The sequence below is a fragment of the Nylanderia fulva genome, unplaced genomic scaffold, assembly GCF_048542155.1.
Source record: "Nylanderia fulva isolate GAGA-0341 unplaced genomic scaffold, ASM4854215v1 Scaffold16, whole genome shotgun sequence".
In the NCBI taxonomy this organism is placed as follows: domain Eukaryota; kingdom Metazoa; phylum Arthropoda; class Insecta; order Hymenoptera; family Formicidae; genus Nylanderia; species Nylanderia fulva.
This window is the reverse complement of record NW_028189835.1, coordinates 4,818,900-4,840,858: the sequence shown is the minus strand read 5'-3', so window position 1 is coordinate 4,840,858 and position 21,959 is coordinate 4,818,900. Positions and strand designations below refer to the sequence as shown.

Sequence of the window (21,959 nt, the reverse complement as noted above, 5' to 3'; positions counted from 1 at the left end):
ACTTGATAGAACATTTAAATTTTTTTATATTCAATATATACGACGCTAAAAATGATAAAATATACATTGATTCATATTTCGGAATCATATGTTTCAGGCCACTGGGATAATAGAACCAAAAGTGGAAGTGCCGATGTCTGGTTGTATCATGGTACCAACTGCGAGCCCGCAAAGTCGAAGCGTGCCGATGCCGACGTACGAGGCTCCATTGGTAAGTACTGTATATGTTTCATTTTTCATACGTCAATATTTTATATGTATAAATATTGTGTTTAAAAATCGTGCGTTTGAGTGAGAAAAAAAGATAATAAAATTAATATGTTGAAAATGCACTAACTTTATTCGGTTTTGATTAGCACGGAAGTACAGGTGCTACTCCACCAGGGGGTCAGTATGGTCTTGTCCCCCCGCATCGATCCCAGAGTCCTCCACCTGCCCACCATCACATTAATACTTCACAGGTATATTTACTTTCTAATATGATATTCTTATATATTTTTAATAAAACTATATGCCTTTCAAAAGAAAAGAGATTCAATATTTTAGACATTAATCATAAATCTCTTGACATTGCATGAAATTTAAAGAATTTTACGGATGTAAGTGAATATATAGACAAAATTATTTCTCGATATAAATAATTGATAAAAAATAATCTTGTTTCACAGAGTGAAGTCAATCATTACGGAGGACTGACTCATGGCGGAGAACTGCCACCTCATTACTTACATTCTCAAATGTTGCAATACCAACAATATTATCGCGCGCAACAGGAAGCGTTGACGGCACCTCGCATAGCTTATCGCATTCCAGGAACGAGATCTCCGCATCTGCCTTTAGATCCGAAACTCGAGACCGGCATAGAGGACAGTCACAGTCCTCCTCTAGAATTACGACGAGGCACGAGAACGCCTCAAGATCGTACCACCGACAGTCCACAAGTTGCTCAAGTTTATATGCTACACGGAAATGTGAGATTACCGCCACCTCCGCCGCAGTATAACGCAGGAAGTAACCCGTCGTTACCTGGTGCTCCAGCTGGCGTCAGAGCAGGCTATTATGAACCCCCGCCCGCTCACTTACGTTCTCCATATCCCATGGCTGCCAGCGAAGCACCACCTGAGATGGGCAGAGCCACCACACCGGAGAGATGTAGAAAGCATCACGTAGTCACCCCACCACCTTACGCGTCTCAAGTGCCACCGCAAGCGGACAGCTTCCAGATGCTACTCCAACGTTACCCGGTTATGTGGCAAGGTTTACTGGCGCTCAAGAACGATCAGGCGGCGGTACAGATGCACTTTGTCTTCGGCAATCCTAACGTGGCCAGAGATAGTTTGCCGTGTAACAGCGACGGCTCCACACCACCGTTGAGAATAGCTCAAAGAATGAGATTGGAACCAACTCAAGTTGATGGAGTAGCGAGGAAGATGCAGGTACGTGTCGCAGTTTTTTTAGTAGTTAAATATCGTTCGTATCGATATGTAACGAATGTGTCTAAGCGAATTATGTGTAACTATTTTTAATATGTCAATTGAAATATTTTGCAGACTGATAACGAACATTGCATGTTGCTGGCATTACCTTGTGGCCGTGACGAAGTCGATGTATTGCAACAAAGTAAAAACCTTCAAGCTGGATTTATCACGTATCTCCAACAGAAGCAAGCTGCTGGAATTGTAAATATTGCCGCACCCGGATCGCAACAGGTGAGTCAGAATTGTTTTCATTTTATATGGGATTTTTTTTGTCATTATTCAAGAATAAAAGCATATTTCTTTTTCTTATGAGATGAGATTTAATGAAAATGCAATGCAAAATTTTCTATATTTTAGCCGGCGTATGTAGTTCACATTTTTCCATCTTGTGAGTTCGCGCACGATAATTTGGCAAGGATTGCACCGGACCTATTTCACCGTGTTGGCAAGATCTCTCATTTACTAATCGTCATCGCCACGGTTTGAGACCGATCATTGACCTATCGGATTACGATTTATCCGTATGTCTCGTCTTCACGCACCGCAGGACGCTTCATACCTGGCATGAAGCCTGGAGTGTCCGCCTGATACGCGCGTAATTGTGCGACAAAGAGCGGGATGCGCATTCAAAATGAAGAGAACTCCTTAGTCCGGAGTTGTATCAGTGACAATCAAATGGAACCCGGCGGGTTGTAAGCTGATCTTTAGATCGTAGGCCTAAAGACGAGACACGAGGTTGTGCGGTGAAGTGAGGTTCGCACTTTTAAATGCGCTGGTCATCACCGTGCGTACCTCTCTTCGATGAAATTCGCGCAAGCAAGCTCGGTTCTTTCTTGCTTTTCTTTTTCTTCTTCCTTCCTACCTTGTTTTTCTTTTTGAACGGCTTGTAACTCGCGTCAATTCTAATACTGACAATGTTTGTGGGATCGACCGACATCACTCTTGGTCTTTCTGACAAGCGGGTCAGGCACAACCCCAGTCTTCAGACAAGACCTTCGATTCGTCATGCGATACTCATTACTTACGCTCGTCCTTCCCATAAAGGAAGCAGTAAATAACTCGTTTCTCTAGATGGACAAGTCAATCGCGAAGTAAAGATATAGAAAGCAGCTAACATACCCTATCACTATTATATGAGCTATTACGAGCTATTTCAAGTAAGGTTTAGGCGTTAATAATAATAAAGTAAATTGTGTAAAAAAAATTATAAGCGAGCCACCGAGGGCATAACTACTGTGATTTTAAGTATTTAACGATAACCGTAAAACTGCGTAAAAAGAGGAAGAAGACAAAAGGTTAAAAAACATATATAAGAGGGTGCCCAACTAAAAATGGTCCGTGCGGTATGTGATGTGTTTTTGTATAAATACTGCTCTATATATATAAATATATGACTATGTATTATATTATAACGAAACTATAACGATAATTTGCTGCTGCCCATTGCTGCTAACGCCGCCGGTCGTGTCGAGTTTAGAATGTAAATTATAACGTTAATCCTCTAGCACACCAAGAATGAGAAAAGTTGGGCCACCCCTGCGTAGAGTTTGTGCGATCTATTCGTAGATCTATCCTAGTGTACCATGATTTCCCACAGCAGGATACGAATTTGTGAATTATTATAATTATTATTATTATAATTATTATTATTATTATTATTATTATTATTAATCTCTCGTGAATTACTAAAATTCCTCTCGTGCATAGTATACTCTCTTAGCATTATATGTATATCTTATAAAAGAATTTTTAACGTTATACTTATATTCTTTATTATGATTATTATGATTACTATTAATGTTAATGACCAGTGTTGCCAGTGTCACAATTGTACAAGATTGTTCGGTACACTGACGAATTAAATAAATTAGACAGTTTCTCTCTTTGATCGACAAAATTTTATTACACAATTCGTCTAATTTATTTGAATAAACGTGACCTTGCTAACACTGATAATCGCCCATTCTTATTACGATGATTATTATTATTAATATTATTGATTATTATTATAATTATGGTTACATATTATTACGATTACTATTACCACTGCTATTACTATTATTACTACTATACTATTACCACTACTACTACTTACTATTACTACTATTACTACTCTACCACTACTCTATTACCGCTGCTATTAATTATTATTAACGTTATTACAACAGGCTAGCTAGAGCATATCAATCCGCACACATTTAAGGACAAAATGGGGCTTATTTGTCATACTTGGAAAATGTATGACCGATCTCATTGACCATTGATGCCCCATTCTACGCACTTCCATCCTAGATTGATATATCTGACAATGAATGAATGAACATAGAATGCTGAAAGGGGAATGCGAATAGAACGATACTTTTATTAACGTTTGATTCGCATTCGTTTATCGTTCGTTGCTTATTCAGTCGCAGGAAATATATCCATCTTTATATCCCATCCCTATCGATTCCGTCGCACGACGACTCATAGACTCTTTAGCATTCGTGTCCGAAATAAATGCGCTTACGTGTATAGACCAGAGGTTACACTATATCACACACCAAGCCGTCAAAAAAACATTTTAAATAAATTAAGAAACTTATATCTATTTACGATATTATGCTGCTGCGCGTAGGGCGCATGCCTCTAGAGAGTAATTTTCATGCAAGAATCAGGGATAGACAGAACAAAGTGCTCGCGTTCATTTATTTCAATTATTTGATGTAGATGAAGCAAAAGTAATTTAAATAATACACATTTTAACGATGATTTGACCTTTCTTCGCGAAAAGTTTCATCTTCTTTCGTTATATTCGCAGAATGTCAAGACATGCAAAAGTGTATTATCGAGTATCGTTTATTTTATATAAATTCGTATACTCGCATGTATGTATAATAATTACAAATAAGTTTTTGGACACTTATTGTATTTTCTTATTTATTTTGTTATTTTTTAGGAGCACTGGACGATTCGATGTGTGAATTCGTTACTTTTATTTTCCAAGCGAAACGCATATCGTTTAATAAGTCATCGCTCTCTTGTTCTGTCCATCTCTGCGACGATGCAATTACCTTAATAAGGCAGCGCGGATACTCGCGGAGCGTGTGAGCATGTACAGTGTAAAAGATGCGTTGTGGATATGTACAGTGTAGAGGTATAATTGAGCGAGAGAAAGGAAGCAAGGTGATAAAAAAAAGGAGCGATATATATACATATATATATATATATATTATACATATAATATATATAGATATATATATGTATGTATAAATATACATAATAACTATGAATATAAGTATATAAGGCGCGAACGTGCGCACGTGTCGTCCATTTCACGCAACTGCTTTATTTTTATCGAAAATGTTGCGTTTGCCTCTCTCCTCTTTCTTCTGCAAGCCAGTCATATAGCGTAGGTGCAGAATCATATTGTATTTTCTGTACCGTTGTTACGCGACACGTGCGCTCGTCGGCGTGCCTTCATCTATCTTGTAAAATATCTGTGAATATTATAATTTAGTTTCTTCCTAATTGTAGGCTACGAGAATACAAAAAAGAATGTTTACGTTAATCATTTAAGGAAGAAGAATGTACAGATATCACTATATTCTTTTTTTTTGTTTTGTGTTTTACTGTAGTTATTGATAATTATATGGATATTAACGATAAATAATAACTATGATTAAAAGAAAAAAAAACTTAAGCTCGGCTCGATTGCGTCATTCTTGAAAAACCCGCTAATATGCGCAATATATTTATTCTGTGTAAGAGAAACTCTCGGTGATAATGTATCATTTGTATATTAGTAATTACGTGATCTCCTAATAATCGAAAAAAAGAAAAGAAACTTGAATAGAATTGGATATACGTTACGATGTCATACCGTTCCATCTCCTAAATTCATCACACAATTTATCCACGATTTATTTCTACACATGTCGTCTACATGCGTTCTTCTGAAATGTTAATGCGTTAGAAAAACGTATGTTAAGAACTTTCTTTTTATATTAGATCAGGAGCTGGACTTCTCGCTAGAAAGGTAATATAATAAAACACAAACTATTACCTCGAATTGACGTTTTCTCTTACGGTCTTACATTTGTTATATTTTTTTTTTCTTGCCAACGAATTGCGAAAATATATCGCAGGATTTATTATTTGAAAAACCCTGCTCTATATAATCTCATCGAACGAGATTCACATACACAACAGATTAAAAGGTTGCGGATAAGTAATAAGTATTGCGATACAAAAATCTTCCTGCTTATTAAAAAAAGATTGAAGATTTCTTATACATATACATTATATCAGTTATATATATATATATATATATATATATATATATATATATATCAGTTTAAAAATTATATAGAAACAAATATTTTCTCATTTGCTGTTAAGTTAAGGATTCCTGGTCCATTCAGGCCAATTTTGCATCTGTACGTAGAGTTGATACCCAGGACTGGCTGTTTGCTGCACTTGTCGCGCACCAATTACACGTACATTGCTTCGAAGAATACCTTGGGATTTGCCACACTCAATTAATTGGTGTGCAACGTCTAACATTTTCTGGCTGGCCTGTTTGTCTTGGAAATATAAGAGAGATGAGATCAGAAAACATAGCAATTCGATACACAAAAGAATAAGTATAATATATATATTAAATATATTATTTAAAAAAAATATATATATATATTTCGATGCTTACTTTCGAAATTTCCAATGAAAGCTATGCCAATAGATTTTTTATTATATCCGTATGTATGCGCTCCTTCACGTGTCCATCCACATCCCTCGTACACGTTTCCATCGCCACCGATTAAGAATCTTTAAAGAAAAGATAACAATGATCATAATATTTTTTGCACACTTTAATATTATTAAATAAATAGATTGATTAATTAAATAGATTGATAAATATTGAATATTTTTACAACGTTATATGAAGCAAATAGTATATTAATCTTATGGAAAAGATTAAATAAATAGATTTATTATATAATAAATCTTTAGATATTTTATGGAATAGATTAAATAAATAGATTGAAAATTATTATTGGATATTTTTACAACGTTATATGAAACAAATAGTACATTAGAAAAAATGATTTTTATTCAAACGGAGATAATAATTATTACTAACGAATAACCGATATCGTCCCAGCTAAGTTGGTCCATATGATAACTGCGGATGTTGTCGACGCGCGTTGTACAAGCCTCGCGTGTATTACATTCGGGAGTTACTGTATGTTGTACTACTACATAAGGTATTGGCACGATTAAATAGTTCACGTCTCCAGCGGGAACGGAGGTCCACTCATTTCTGCCGATGATGATAGGACATTTGACCTCTGCGAAAATATTCAATTAATTATTAAATTCATTATTTTTAAAATATTAATCCTGAGAATAAATGGAAAAAAAACTTAATTTTTCAGAGGTTTCCACATTTTCCACTTTTTTAAATTGACTATACTTTTACAATTAAGATAAAATATATTTGAACGTACAACGTCATCTAAAATCAATTGACTTCGTAAAAGGATATAAATATTTTATATGTATTTTAAGAGATTTTCGTAAAATGATCGTGCGAATGATAAACAGATCTTAAATGTTAAAACTTACTATTAGCGAAACTGGCCGGAAGTACTAACAAAAGTACGAAGCAGATCCTCGATAACATTCTTGCAGTGTGAAACAGAGACGTATAACTGCAAGAGAAATGTCAAAAGATTGAAATATAACGTCAACATTATCTCAACTTATGACCCACAAAGCGATAACGAGAGAACTTCGCTGAATATCATTTTAATTTTTTTGCTTGTCTACATTTTTATAATCAATAATAAATAGTAACGAGAAAAAGAAAAACTATTACATATTTATTTTATCAATGAATAAATCATTGTTTTATTAACAATTATATTGGCTGTCTTTGTTATAAATATTTCATCAAAAATTAAAAAGCTAAATCCATCTAAGAAATAAAATTCTTTCGAATCAAAAATTGATGTAATCGATATCTCGCATATCGATTTTGTTAACAATCGATTTTCAAGGCCGGTTTGTTGTGGTTTGCATGCCGACACCGTGTGTAGTTTTTTTCAGTGTTTTGTGCTCGATATAAAAAAAATAAGCATTATGGAAACTGTTCGACCCTGTGGCTGCAAAGGAATCCGCTCTTGTTTAATTTGCGAAGCTGAATACAAAATATCGAAGCCGGATCTGAAGGAAGTATTACAGGTAACGGACTCGACGAAGCTTTTAACCTATCATAACCTATATATCGAAAATATTTGTGTCGTGTGATGTTGACATTTCTTAGAATTAATCGCGGGATTTCCTTTCTCGTAATTCGGGACGACAACGATAAAATTTAATTTCGGGGAATTTCCATATTATTGTTTCATTAATATATGTTTTCCAATTTTTTTAGAATGCCATTTTTTGCATTCTAATCTTTGAATCTGATGATCTTTTTTGCTTTATTATTTATTGGATTGTTATATTATGTATTATATTATAATGTATACTTACAAGCTTATAACTTGTCTTTCTTGAGAATGTAAATCAAGATTTGAAGATTTATGTGTGAATATTTTAAAATGAGATTTCTCTGCCTTTTCTATCTGCTGTCTGTTATAAACTGTTCAGTTTGTTGAATCTGCTTTTAGTCAGATAGCATACTAGAATAACTAGTTTGCAGTTTTTTGTGCAAAAAGATGAGCACTTTATTTTTCTTATTTTATTTCAATATTATCCTTTATATATTTGATGTAATATCACTTTATTCTGGCTGTTGAATCTGCTCCTAACTGGATAGAATGCCAGAATAACCAGTTTGCAATTTTTTTTTGCAAAGAAATGAGGCATTTATATTTTATCTTAATATTATCCTTTTATTTGAAAATGTGAATTATAATATAAACTAATTAAAACTGTATAGAAGATTTTTAAGTATATAGTAAGTATATAGAATATTTTCTTTTCTTACAAAACTTTTTTAAAAAACTTTGTTTATATCTTTAATTATACAATCTTAATGAGAAAATATATCTTTAATTTTTTAATTGATTTAAATTTATAGTTTTCAATCTTATAGGAAAGCAAATGTTATGTTTATTGTCCATATTGTGATAAATCATCACCTGGATGGGATATAGATAAGTATAAAAAGCATCCTCACCATGATGGAAATTTAATTGACTATCCTGGTGTTTATATCAAGGTAATATGATTACAATATACTATTGTATATTTTTCAACATTCTTTTTATCATTTTTTTACAATATGTATGTTTCAGTTAAATTTCTTAAGTGAAGATGAGGCTAAGAAATTGATGGAAGAGCTCGATTATCTCCCTTGGCAAGCATCACAGAGTGGTAGGAGAAAACAGGTACATTTATACTTATGAAAATTAATATGTCTCTATATATGTTTATATGTTTAAATTAAATTATGTTTGAATGTTTCCATTTATAGAATTTTGGACCAAAATGCAACTTTAAAAAGCGAAAGTTACAATTAGGAGTATTTGATGGTTTTCCTAAAACAACACAGTTTGTACAGAGTAAATTTGAGGAAATACCATTACTACATGGCTTTAGAACTGTCGAGCAATGTTCGCTTGAATATAATCCCGAACGAGGCGCTTCTATCGATCCTCACATTGATGATTGTTGGATTTGGGGAGAACGTATAGTAACCGTTAATATCCTCGGTGATTCTGTTTTGACTATGACTCCTTATCGAGGTCCAATTATGCGATATAACTTAGATTATGTTTCAAATTATAATTCTATCTTGGAGAAAGGCATTCGTGATAACACACAGATTGATATTGATGATAACGTGGTGGTACGATTGCCGATGCCTGCCAGGTCACTCATGATTTTATATGGTCCAGCAAGGTATAATGCTTTTCTTATGAAAACGATTATATACCATATCTTATATAATTAATAATATATTTTTAATTTCATAGATATCAATGGGAACATTCTGTGCTTCGACAAGACATCACGTCGAGGCGCGTATGTCTCGCATATCGTGAATTAACGCCACCGTATCTTGAGAATGGGGAACATCACAAAGAAGCTTCTGAGATTTTGAGACAAGCTTTAATCTTCAGATGATGCTACTATAAAAAATAGATTTAAATAATTATCAGATTTATTTAATATATTCTTTCTGATTTGACGGAATATATAATGTGTAAATATTGTACCATTTAAATATATTTTATTTTTAGCATAAAAATACAGTGCATTAATAATATTCAATAAGTATCCACACTTTTTATATAATAGTTTGTGTAATAATACTCTTTCACTTATGGCAAACATTCTTGATTATTTGTAGTAGAAAATTGAAAATAAATTTGAATAAATTTATTTCAAGTTCAAAGTTTAACTTAAAATTTTGCAACATTTAATTATTGGAATACAAATTATTTAAAACGATTAGACTGTCTATATCTAGATAAGAAAATATATTAATCTATGAATTATATAAATCACAATTATTTGGTACAATTATTAAGTACGGTTTTCTCTTGTACTATCTTCGATAATATAATATTCAACTCTATTACACAAATAAATGTAAAAGCATCAAAAATAAATATTCATTTTTGTATAAACGCTTTTATATATTTATATTATAAAATAGAATCATTATATGGTAAGTTTTTCTGTGTGTAAATTTCTCTCTGTAAAAACAATAGGAAAAATCTGGTCTTATTAAATTTTTGTATTAAAATGTTAACATTTTTTATCGCCTTTTAATGGGTAATCTGGTGCCATATATACTACGGGAAACGTAGTTAAGGGATCCGATTTTCCCAGCGGTTCGTAACCATTCACGAGATTTTCTCGTAATTCCCAGCGACGCCTCTCCCTTTCTGTCTTTTGACGTCTGATAGCTCGGCCAAGCATACACGCGAACATAATCCCCGTTAGCTAGAAAAAAAACAGTAGGCACAAATTATTTTCATATAAAATTATATAACTTATTTATTTATATAAATTACATGCTCAGGATTATAATTTTAATAGTTAAATAGACAAGTTGAACCATATAACAATTTCGAAAATAAAATATTAATGAGATTTATGCATAATTTGTAAGAATTTATAAACTTGAAGATTTTATAGATATATATGTATATATAATATATATATATATATATAAAATATATATATTACAATTTACTATTTCAGAATATTCTACTTTAACATAATATATATCTCGCTTAATATATTGACACATTTATCTATTTAGCAAATGTTTTAAATTATGAAATTACAATTTAGCAAGCAGAAAATATGACTAAAAATTAAATTTTGAAGTTTTTCTCTCTTTCTCTTTCTTACACGATAGAGAATGATTATTTCGTAATTTAATCGAAACACACAATTTAGTAGCTTCGATTACAATAGATATCGATTATATAAAAAAAAAATTAAATCTTACCTGAATAAGAGCGATCGCTACAGCTCCCGTACCGATGTACAATGCACTGCGGTGAACAATAATAGAAAGACGGCTAATACAGCCCTCCTGGTACTTTCCCTGGCACCGATCCGGAAAATCTATTATCTCATCCACTATATATGCACAACAAGAATCAGGTAATTCCATATACGTTTCGTTTAACGATATCCCATCCCAATCCCTATAGCTATCATATCCACAGCAACGTAACTATAAAAAAATTATTATAAATAATCGATTATTTTTCAAAATGCCTATAGTGAGGTAAGAAATTTGTAGCTGACAAAAGCAGTTTGAAAAAAAAGAATATTGTAATCTATCATCCGACAATATTGTTTTTTAATTTTCATAACTTTTTAGAATCTTATTTTTGAGATTCTTAAAAAAAAAGAGTGTTCATAAGTTACAACTAGTAATATAGAGAATGGTTAATCTTCTTACCCTAGATTGCATAAAATCAATTGCAATCGTGGCTTCCTTATTTTTTTCATACTGATGCATTGTTAGATTGATTTTCTCAGCTAAGAGATCTTTAATGCCATCTTGTAAAGCGTATGCAGCAGCAGCTGCGGCGAGTTCCAACACCAAAACAAACGACAGTAAAACTGCAAACTGCAAATACATACATGAATGAATGTAGTATACGTCTCGGGAAATAATATTTAAAGTAAGTAGGATTCAGATGACTCACCACAAGAACCATGCAGGTACTTTCCCTAACAGCGCCGCAGCATCCCATAAAAGCGATTATGAAGACTAATATTCCGACCACGATCAAAAGCGTGGCTGGCGAAAAGTAGCTTGAATCCAGGAAATGCGAAAAATTCTCATAAACGGCATAAATTGTCGTGCCGACCGATATTATCATCACCCCCGTCAACTGCAATAAAATATTAATAAAAAGATAATTAAATATATTGTATTGAAAACTGCTAAATTGTAATGTTTGAATTAAATTATGAAATATTGCCCATTCTCTCTATCGTTTAAAAGAGAGAAAAGCTTTTACATATTTATAAAAATTTTTTGTTTTCATTTTTGCATACAATTCAAAGTACGTATAATTCCACATGTCGAACATTATAAATTTTATTTCATTTTATAGGAATAATTTACAAATGTGCAAATTGTACAGTATAATCAAATGAGTTAATTTTGTCTTGTAGCATAAGATTTTTTATTATTTTTGCAATGCAGTTATCTTTAGCATTAATTGTTTAACTATTATGTAACATGTGATATGCGTTCTCGGGTAGCTTTTTAGATTAGAAAGAAAAGGCAATACTTTTTATCGTTACTATGTGAAATATATCATTATGTACACATCAGTTTTTATTTGTTCTACAAAGTGAGTTACTTATTCCTACGTGATAAAAGTCGTATCTTTTATATAATTGATACAAGTCTGTGTTCTCATGAAAATTAAATTTATTATTTGCTATTTAATTGACAAGTTATTGAAAACTAGATGCCATACTAAGATTGGAAAAGTACTTAAATGTTTAATTCGATTTAAATAAACAAGGTCCAATTAAATAAGCGTACGAATGATATAAAGAGACAAACATATTTTTTCTTTTATCGATAACAATGAAATCAAAGATTAAATAGGAGGCAATCGACCATTGCACCAAACTGCGCAAACTTTAACAATTTTTCATTCGACTCGTATGCTGAAGCCTTCCACCTTGCTGTTGTATGATGATACCGCGCGACATCATCACGAGATTGCAAAATTATCTTTACTGATAAGCGACTATGAAGTTTCTAGATAGAGGCAACGACGTATAAGAGTTCGAAGATGTTGTAAAATATTTGCCTATGGCATTATATGAATGTATAAAACTACGAAACAATTTTTATCCTCGGTTCTTTTCGTTACAAATAAAATTTCGATTATGTTTAAGAAAAAAGATTATTTTTTTTTATATATTTATAAGTGATTTATAATTTTATAATTTATAAGTGAGCAATACAAGATGGCTGGTACAAATGTTGCTAAACGATGTTTAGTATTATATCATTCCATATCGAACATTTTATTGGTCGAATTTATGTCGTGTTTATGTCTCGTGCTCCGTATTTTGCTTATCAATGCGCAATATATTGTCCACAAATTACAATATGTGTACGAAAATTTGAGGACAATACTGCGCAGTGATACGGGGCAAAATATGGAGAAAGCGCGTGTTATCGCTTCTTTATTTAATTAAAAAGTATATAATCGGGTTGAACGGGGCTATACAGATACGCCCATCCCTAATAATTCATTAGTGCATAGCCTTTTCTATGTAATATCGACCGCAGTTGCGAAAGTACAATCTCTCTAACAACGAAACTCGAACTTCTCATGGCCCATATCGTTCTTTTCGCATGACAGGGAGAGAGAACAAAGGATGTAATAATAAAAGAAATATATTAATGTCGCAAAAGAAACTAGTTTTTGTCTTCGTGTCTTCGTGTCGTTTGTACTGAAGGGCATTATTATCCTCTCTTCTCTATATCGCGGGTTTATATTTTACGTCGTTACAAATGTGAAATCATAAATAATCAGATACGCGTTATCTCAAGCCGATTTTTTAATACCGAAATAGCGAATCGATTTAATTGATACTGCCTTGATATTATAACGCGTCAAATAACTGGTATATATAAACTATAATTTTCTTTTTTTACAAAACATATATATGTAACGATTTACTGATCGTACTAAAATTTTTCAGTTATATTGTCGGATGCGCAGACTCGAGGAAATTATGCAAAAAAATATACGCGGAAAATAAATATCTAATGAGTCAATTTTAAAATTAATTGCCGTTTATGTGTTATCGGTATTAGCATATTCTAACAGCTGCAATAATGACGTATAAAATTGATAGGATATATTCTTAGAAGACAATTTAGAATGTAAAAACAAATTTTATTTCGATATTTTCATATGTAATTTCATACTCTCTCTCTTTCTACAAATAATATATTTAAAAAATGACAAAAACATGTTTGTAACTGAAAAAAAAGTTTTATTTTGGCGAACACGTTACTCATTTCTTTTCTGTTGTCAAAAGTAAAAAGGTACAAGTTTTTAGGTTCCAAACATTATTCATATATATCTATATAATAGATATCGCTATAACAGTAATCGATAATTACATATGTGTGGTATAGTATCATAGCACTCTTTTATGCACAATTGCGTCGTATTTTTCAAGGACCTCCACGACTATGTATTATTTTATATATATATATATATATATATATATATATATATATATATATATATATAGACTCATTGTAAAATTATCGAACAAGACTTTTCACGCATATCTTTAAAGTACTTGATACATTCATATATATTACCTCATTTTCCAAGAATATCTATCCCGATAAGCTTAATGCGATATCGATAAAAAATTTTGCGGCGAATCGTTTCGTTTTCAGGAAGTCTCAAATCTATACAATCAATATACGTAGAAATGAGAAATTAATATTGTCAAGATGACATCAACAATTTTATTCCACGTATATAGAATCGCAATAATGAATCCTTAAATTAGTTAAGGCGAAGACGTGTCGACTTGCGAGAGTAATTTCAAATTGTAATAGAGTGGAATAAAAGAAGATGAAAAAAAGCGATGTCGCGTATACGGTACAGAGTACAGACCACGAAGAGGGAGTTGACCGCGCACAGCAGGTACTTGATGCAGCGAAGGCCAACGTCGAGGTGCGTGGCCGCCATTTTGGTGCTCGTGTGTGGACTCCTGGACGCAGGTGCACGGCAAACGCGGATCCCGACGCACTTCCAACGCACTTGACGCACCGACTGTCGATGACGTTCCCCGGGTATCGGCCGATCGCTCGGCCCCGCGGGCCCTTATCAGCTGGCCGATAACGAGCCAGGTACGAAAACGTACGAATGCGAGCGGACGATGACGGACGACTGTTCGTGTGCCACGCGATCTCGCACGATCACGTTCGCCGACGTCTTTGTACGATACATATACCGACACCGAGGCGGGCGATTTCCTTGAAGTCCAAGAGCGAGAGAGAGAGAGAGAGAGAGAGAGGGAATGCAAAAGTCGAGGCGACGTAAAGATATGACAAAACGCGAATTTCATAGAACGTACTAAATGTATGCATATTAGAGATATACGGTAAACGCTAGCGCGCAAAAGAAATAATTCACGCAAAAACGTGTACACGTGGCTGCTTGTCAAACATATTCAATTTTTTGAAATTGTCCTTTAATTCATCATTTTATAATGTAATATAATATTTTTATGTATCTATATTTTATATTATGTAATACAGAATTTATATGCAGGTTTCTCAATAGTCGAGATATATTTGTCTAAGTCTTATTTAAATCTATATAAAGTTATGTAATGCTCATCAGTATACAACACACAATATTTAAATGTGTTTATTGTTTGTTTAACTGGAGAAAACAAATTTTAATTCATTGAATTGTAGTAGAGCATTAAATTCAATCCTATTGCAAATGAAATTATATATTGCTTACTATATAATGAAATTTTTTACTATAATGAAAAATCCAAATATTAATAAATATCGAAAAAAATTCCGTAAATATATTTATATAATTATAATATAAAGCACTGATGTGACATGTTGAAATCGTGGATACGAGATGAGAAATTTTCATTGATGGACATATAAAAGAGACGGCCACTTGTGCTCGTTGCTACGTTTATACATGAGCAAAACAATAACACGAGTATGATTCATATGACGATTAAGTTAATATCGTGTGTGTACATGATTCACACAGGGACAAGCGTATACTTTTTTCATTTTACAAGCCATTTTATAAAATACATAATAATAAAATTTTATAAAATTTTATAAAATTTTATAATAACATTTTATAAAATAAATAATAATAAAAAATATGATTGTTTCATATTGATAAACATATAAGAATAGCGTTAAATAGATGAAGTTTACCGCATATTTCAAATATACGAGAATAAACGTAACGTCGCAAAAATATTTGACGATGAAAAATATTTTATTAAAAATATGCGATGCCAAATATCACGTAGCAAAAATGGTTACCCTTACATTGACAAATAATGTATTCACGGCAATCAGATTGGCAATCCATTAGGATCATATATATATATACATATATATATATATATATGAGAATTCTATATCTTCATTAAAAATCCAGCAATAACTCTGACATCTAATTCTAATTTAAAGACAAACACTAAATCCTGTACGCTTGGTGTTCGCATGGCACTTTACATGGTCTGGTAAGAATTCCTGATTGATCTTACTAGATAGGATGACAGGAAGATGCCTATCAGCTGCAACACAAGACACCAATTATTTTTATATAATAAAAAGAATGCACAGAAATATAAGAACCTCGAGTGTAGTTGTTTTAAAGACTGCATATGAAAATCCATGCTATATATTATACTTGATGAAGAGGTTTACCTGAATCACAGCGAGGGTCAAGCCGACGCCCGCTATTTTGGCCGCGTGTTTCTCCGCAAAATGCGCAAACGCATCCATGCAACCTTCGTGATGCAGCGTCGGTGAGTCCGTCGTGCAATTCATTGAGCCGATAGCACCTATCGGTTGATCGCAGCACGACATCGGGATACCCATCGTCAAGTTTTTCTCCGTCCAGTCGCTGGCGTTGCGTGTGCCGCAGCATTCGAACTTGAAATTGAATGGAAAGAACTCGTGAGTTTCATTACGTCACGTTTTATTACAGGCATGCGAAAAGCAAAGGTGAACGTTCCGAAGGAGTAGATATATTTTGCGCGAAAGCAAAAGTCTGCGATATATTTCACATCTTCGTATATATACGAGATATCGTTGAGCGTGGTCAAGGAAGCCGGCGAGGGTAAAAATCGATTTACGCTACCCCCTCGTAGCGTACACGAAGAGGGTTCTACAACACACACATGCATTATACACGCGACGAATTAGAGTCGTGCACTGAAATTATCCTTTGTAATCGCTTGTCGTTCGCGATATCCTCGCGACGATCGCGTCGCTCCCACGATAGGGAAGGCACAAAGCGAAAAGCGTGAAAAACTTGGAACAAAGTTGCTGAGAAAAAAAAGAAATGAAACCGAGAATCCTATTTAGTCCATTGTTCCAGAGATATCTTTGATCTTATACGATATATTACATAAACTGGCGATAATCCTATATATATGTAATTGCGCATTACGTCTCGTTGCAGATTGTCCCAGACGATTCGGATCTCCTGACTATCGTTGTACTTGGGCATCGTCTTCAGCATCTTTTCCTCGGCGATAGACGCGACCCGCGTCCTCATCACGTAGCCCATCGTTCCGCCTATAATTTCCAGTATGAAGACCGCGGTTAGAAGCGTGCAGAACTGCAACAAAGGGTTGTAAAAGGTAAATCGGTATCAAAATATATGAAATATATTAAATAATAATATAATAAAATATATGTGAAACACACACAATCTGATATATATATATAAAATAAAATAAAAATATATATATAATTTTTTTATAAATGAAGCATCGACACAGGAGTTTAATCTGGAGAAAACTCTCACGAAATATGTATATAGTTAGTCTCTTTATAATATGCATTTGCGTCAATTTTTTAAAGTTACACCGGAAGCGCACCCGCCCTCGTCTGCGAGGGAGAATATTTTCCCGGAATAACAGCCGGGAAGGTAAAATGGGGAGGACACACATGTCAATTACATACTTCGTATGTAAAACATATGATCCATTACATTATGGAAACGAAGGGGAGACAATATCATCGTACAGGTATAGAGTTGGTCGGACTTTTTTTCGTCTACGTGTGCCGCGTTTTTGTTAGATAAAAAATCCCCATCTAATTATAATGAATGTATAGTTTAACGTAGACGTGCATAAATTTAATTATGCTTTTAAAAAATGCATTGGAAGATATATATATATTTAATTGAGGAAAAAATATATCGTCGAAGTATATTTATAATACATATTTGTCTTACCGTTATTATCATGCAGGAGCTTTCACGAACGGCTCCGCAGCATCCGAAGAACGCGATAATAAAGACGATAACGCCTACAGCTACGAGAAGAGATGGTACAGACAAGAAACTATTGTCGAGAAAATGTTGATATTGATAGTAGACTCCGTGGATGACCAAGCCAATTGATAACAGTACTATCCCTGTGATCTAAACAAATAATTGATATAATGTAGCATATTGTCATAGGAAACAGAATTTATAAGTATAATTCATAATATATTACACTGAATAATTTATTTATATAATAATTATATAATAATTCTCGAATAATCCAGCTGTAGCTCAATTAATTAAACAGCTAGTGAAACAGTTTAATTAATGTAATAATTAACATTTTGATGGAAGAATTGAAAGGAATATATCAATTTTATCTTTTTAATCGTGTTAACTTTTCGGCGAAAAAATTTCTTGATATATTTTCGGAAAATATATTCGAATTATGAATTCGTGTGCCTGAACTTAACATCGTACAAATTGAACACATTTTCGATGTGCTGCGGTGTCCGAGCGGTTAAGGAGATGGACTTGAAATCCATTGGGTTCTACCCGCACAGGTTCGAATCCTGTCCGCAGCGAATTTTTTTTTTTTTTTTTTTTCAGAAAAATCATTTATATAACGAGAATGCTTATATAAAAATGCACAAATATTTTTAATTATATTATATTTTACTTAAATTAATTGTAAGATTTTTATCGAACGAATAATGATTCTCGCGATTTATTTTCTATTATTTTCTCGACGAGTAAACTAATCCGATATAACAACATTTAATTAATCTTATTTTATATTAAATTTGTATACACAAATATGTTCAAATGGAATCTATATTTTTGCAGATACACACATAAACAATATTTTATATTCAGGAATAAATAGCACTTTTAGAATGTGTTTTTGACTGAATAAGACTGAATTTATATATAACAAGAAAATACAACAATTAAATCAATGATATTAAACGATTATTTAAAAAGTAATGATGTTATATTGTGATAATATCGTCTGTGATTGGTGTATTATTTTTTTAGATTTATTTTAATTAAATTCCATTTTTTCTCTAAAAACCGATTACTTAACTTAATAAAATTTTCCAACGATAATCTATAATTGTATGATATACATAGAAAAATGTTTAAAAATAATCATAAATATACAAACATATTTTTTTATATTTTAAACAAAAATGTTTGCTATGTCTAATTTCAGTCTCGATAATATTTATCTACCATATCCTCAGCTGAAATATTTGTTTTAGATAATTTAACGATTGCGTGACTCAAAAAGTGTTAAAGGTTAACACAATGACTTTTGTATATTCTATCGATACTTTATGTTTACTAATGATATATTTTTAAATCTCATATATGTATTATTGATATTTCAATATATATCTTAAAATAATATACGCTTAGGCACGATAATTATTTGTAAATGAGCTCTGCTAAATCAGGTGATTTTATTCACATTATAATGTGCATTTCAATATGATTGTTCATAAGCAAAATTTACTATTTATAGAAGCCGCTCAAACATCAAATTAATTGAGATAATTTATTAAGCAAGTAGTTTGTCTATTTATTATCTATAGGTTGTGTATTTAGGAAGACATATCAGTAAAAGCTCGATTGAAATTTCAACTACTAATTGTAAGATTCACGACGAAATTTCGGCCTTATGAGCTTTCCACAAGCTTAATTAAATTAATCATTGATTGATTAAATTGTATTTTCTTGTTGTAAATTCAGCCTTATTTCAACATCTTAATTTACATATATCCAATAAAGTATCTATTATATATATATATATATATATATATATATATATATATATAATAGATACTTTATTGGATATATTGATGCGATATATATATATATATATATATATATATATATATATATATATATATAATAGATACTTTATTGGATATATTGATGCGATATATATATATATATATATATATATATATATATATCGCATCAATTGTCAATAGCACACTGTAAAAACGTCATTTATCTCCGAATCTAAAATGTGTGTATTAAAACTGATTTTTGCTAAATGCTCGCGATGTCAATTTTTAAAGTGCGTACATTGCGTTCGATATAACTATTCGATAGCTCGCAGCGTGCGTGATGCGTGCCAGCTCACCGTTCCGGAAAGAACGTGACGTCGTTCCTCGGCTGCATGCATACATTTAATGCTTACCACGAAGAACAAGTTGAACGCGAACATCAAGTACTTGATGGTCTTCGGTGCCAGACCCAGCTGCATCTTGGCCGTGTTCGATGTCGCCGTTACTTTCGGGAGATCCTTACACTCCTCTCGCGCGAGCAGGAGCAATCTTGCGCTGTCAAAAGCGAGTCACGAACGATACTGCGCGATCACGAGAGCGTGAAAAATACGACGAAATAAAAGCCCCTTAAAGCAGGAACGCGCGTTCCGACGAGTGGCGCCGATGTGCATGTGCCTGCCAAGTGTGAAACACGCACGTGCGCACACACGTATGTATGTGTGTGTGTGTGTGTGTGTGTGTGTGTATACGTCTGCGATATGGAAAGAAAGACCGAGAGAGAGAGGAAGGACCGGTTGAATCTCGTTTAATATTCGTTACAAAATACGATCGATCGTGATAAAGGTGTTGGAGCAGCTCGCACACACCTGTCACTGATCCAGCTGTTAACGAGATTGTGAAATTTGAAAGGTTGCTTGCTTGATTTTTCCATTTCACATTGATCCACGATTTTATGCACGCTGCAATATTTTTTATATTGAAACAATTTTTTTTATGAAAAAAATCGAAATCTTTGAATAATACAGGGTGCCCCGTATCCAGCGAATCACTGATATACAGTTAGATTCCTTATGTTATTTGCAGATGATTTTTCCTCAGCGAAAATGTCGAGGGAGGTCATCATTTTTTACGTGTTCCCAATGTTTGCCATCGTGTATTTTTTTGCAATTAAATTACAGTAAAATTCTTAATGAAGTGATTCACTGGATACTGGACATCCTATATATTTCATAAATTCAAAGTATTCTCTCTGAATCTCCCCTTTTCTCGCGAGCTATTTCTGAAAGGAAAAAATAAATCATCAGATACTTTTAGGGATCCAAAAGTAGCAGTCGGTTCGCTATTTATCCATCTGTGTTTGTTTATATAGGCGGGTAAAGAAAAGCGTGTCTAGATTCGGATTTCTCATGCAAATCTACAGAAACTCGATAACGGATTGCACAATACCTGCGGTCTCCGTTCGTCAGTTCGGTCACGTCGTTAGTTATAGTTCGTAATTGAGACTATTGAGGCATAGAATATATAGGGCATACACAGATCCTAACATAGCTAATATAATATTCAATAACCAAGTGCTCAAGGGTAACACTTGACACATATCTCACCGCACGTCCGTATAACGCAGTTGTTACCCTCGCATAATCGCTTAATGATGCCACGATCAATCTGTGACACAAATATCCATTTATATCGTCTGGCGGGTTGTCCTTCCACGAGAAAGCGGGGCAAAATCGACAAAATAGATCTGTGTGCGTATATGAACTATATCCCGACCTGTATTTTCATTTTAAAAGTTCAAATGAAAGCATTTAATGCCTATATCTACTCGCGCGAAACATGTCACACGCTTAAGCGGGCGCAAAAATAATAGGCGATTTATTTCTACTTTCCCTAGCTCGTTATTGTAACACGCGAGATATTTATATTTATAGATTGTTTTGAAGATGTAAAGTATTTTTAAAAAATTTCATTTTTCAACTATTTTTACCAGTTATTATGCGTTAAATTGAAAAGAAAGATTAGAGAATTATATCTCACATACTTTTGTTACGTGAATTTAAATTCGGCTACCAGAAAATCCAAACAATCTGTATTGTTATCGAAACATGGCGCGACGGAAATATTTCTGACTGTAAATGTGTATATATGTGCATATAGCAAAACGT

The 21,959-nt window shown here is 32.9% G+C and overlaps 5 protein-coding genes, 1 long non-coding RNA gene and 1 other non-coding gene across 7 annotated transcripts in view; 4 read left to right on the top strand and 3 right to left on the bottom strand.

The window, feature by feature from the left end:
• The window catches only part of LOC114940191 (uncharacterized), an 84,407-nt gene extending 78,709 nt beyond the window's left edge, over positions 1–5,698 (top strand). Inside the window, 5 exon segments of the mRNA XM_029314715.2 lie at positions 98–211; positions 357–461; positions 669–1,436; positions 1,551–1,709; positions 1,836–5,698. Of these exon segments, the coding sequence (XP_029170548.1) occupies positions 98–211; positions 357–461; positions 669–1,436; positions 1,551–1,709; positions 1,836–1,964 (1,275 nt within the window). The 3' untranslated portion in view covers positions 1,965–5,698.
• PGRP-S3 (peptidoglycan recognition protein S3) lies at positions 5,520–8,069 on the bottom strand. Its single transcript, XM_029315165.2, has 5 exons — positions 7,998–8,069; positions 7,086–7,171; positions 6,601–6,808; positions 6,166–6,284; positions 5,520–6,043 (listed from the first exon to the last, which is right to left on the bottom strand). The coding sequence occupies exons 2-5, from the start codon at positions 7,141–7,143 to the stop codon at positions 5,859–5,861; spliced, it is 570 nt and encodes a 189-aa protein (XP_029170998.1). The 5' UTR covers positions 7,144–7,171; positions 7,998–8,069; the 3' UTR covers positions 5,520–5,858.
• Positions 7,503–10,148, top strand: LOC114940459 (alpha-ketoglutarate-dependent dioxygenase alkB homolog 4). Its single transcript, XM_029315163.2, has 5 exons — positions 7,503–7,703; positions 8,563–8,688; positions 8,765–8,857; positions 8,944–9,371; positions 9,446–10,148. The coding sequence occupies exons 1-5, from the start codon at positions 7,602–7,604 to the stop codon at positions 9,594–9,596; spliced, it is 900 nt and encodes a 299-aa protein (XP_029170996.2). The 5' UTR covers positions 7,503–7,601; the 3' UTR covers positions 9,597–10,148.
• On the bottom strand, positions 10,087–15,169 carry LOC114940460 (CD63 antigen-like). Its single transcript, XM_029315164.2, has 5 exons — positions 14,618–15,169; positions 11,648–11,836; positions 11,398–11,568; positions 10,936–11,166; positions 10,087–10,421 (listed from the first exon to the last, which is right to left on the bottom strand). The coding sequence occupies exons 1-5, from the start codon at positions 14,690–14,692 to the stop codon at positions 10,224–10,226; spliced, it is 864 nt and encodes a 287-aa protein (XP_029170997.1). The 5' UTR covers positions 14,693–15,169; the 3' UTR covers positions 10,087–10,223.
• Positions 15,170–15,966: 797 nt separating this feature from the next.
• LOC114940458 (CD63 antigen-like) lies at positions 15,967–20,473 on the bottom strand. Its single transcript, XM_029315162.2, has 5 exons — positions 20,208–20,473; positions 17,963–18,151; positions 17,171–17,341; positions 16,423–16,650; positions 15,967–16,289 (listed from the first exon to the last, which is right to left on the bottom strand). The coding sequence occupies exons 1-5, from the start codon at positions 20,271–20,273 to the stop codon at positions 16,224–16,226; spliced, it is 720 nt and encodes a 239-aa protein (XP_029170995.1). The 5' UTR covers positions 20,274–20,473; the 3' UTR covers positions 15,967–16,223.
• LOC146723948 (uncharacterized) lies at positions 16,765–18,240 on the top strand. The gene is made up of 2 exons (XR_014924302.1): positions 16,765–17,363; positions 17,587–18,240. It is a non-coding gene; the product is annotated as an uncharacterized LOC146723948 (long non-coding RNA).
• On the top strand, positions 18,498–18,579 carry TRNAS-UGA (transfer RNA serine (anticodon UGA)). Its single transcript has one exon. It is a non-coding gene; the product is annotated as a tRNA-Ser (tRNA).
• Positions 20,474–21,959: the final 1,486 nt, after the last annotated feature.

Coding starts and splice junctions, on each gene's coding strand:
- LOC114940460 (XM_029315164.2), bottom strand. CDS start 14,692: ATGGCGGCCACGCACCTCGACGTTGGCCTTCGCTGCATCAAGTACCTG. Junction 11,569..11,647: donor GTACCTGCATGGTTCTTGTG/GTGAGTCATCTG, acceptor ATGTATTTGCAG/TTTGCAGTTTTACTGTCGTT. Junction 10,422..10,935: donor TAGCGATCGCTCTTATTCAG/GTAAGATTTAAT, acceptor TTTTTTTTCTAG/CTAACGGGGATTATGTTCGC.
- LOC114940458 (XM_029315162.2), bottom strand. CDS start 20,273: ATGCAGCTGGGTCTGGCACCGAAGACCATCAAGTACTTGATGTTCGCG. Junction 18,152..20,207: donor CGTTCAACTTGTTCTTCGTG/GTAAGCATTAAA, acceptor TTATTTGTTTAG/ATCACAGGGATAGTACTGTT. Junction 17,342..17,962: donor GCTCCTGCATGATAATAACG/GTAAGACAAATA, acceptor CCTTTGTTGCAG/TTCTGCACGCTTCTAACCGC.
- LOC114940459 (XM_029315163.2), top strand. CDS start 7,602: ATGGAAACTGTTCGACCCTGTGGCTGCAAAGGAATCCGCTCTTGTTTA. Junction 7,704..8,562: donor ATCTGAAGGAAGTATTACAG/GTAACGGACTCG, acceptor TCAATCTTATAG/GAAAGCAAATGTTATGTTTA. Junction 9,372..9,445: donor ATTTTATATGGTCCAGCAAG/GTATAATGCTTT, acceptor TTAATTTCATAG/ATATCAATGGGAACATTCTG.
- PGRP-S3 (XM_029315165.2), bottom strand. CDS start 7,143: ATGTTATCGAGGATCTGCTTCGTACTTTTGTTAGTACTTCCGGCCAGT. Junction 6,285..6,600: donor TGGGACGATATCGGTTATTC/GTTAGTAATAAT, acceptor TTTTCTTTAAAG/ATTCTTAATCGGTGGCGATG. Junction 6,044..6,165: donor TTTCATTGGAAATTTCGAAA/GTAAGCATCGAA, acceptor TATATTTCCAAG/ACAAACAGGCCAGCCAGAAA.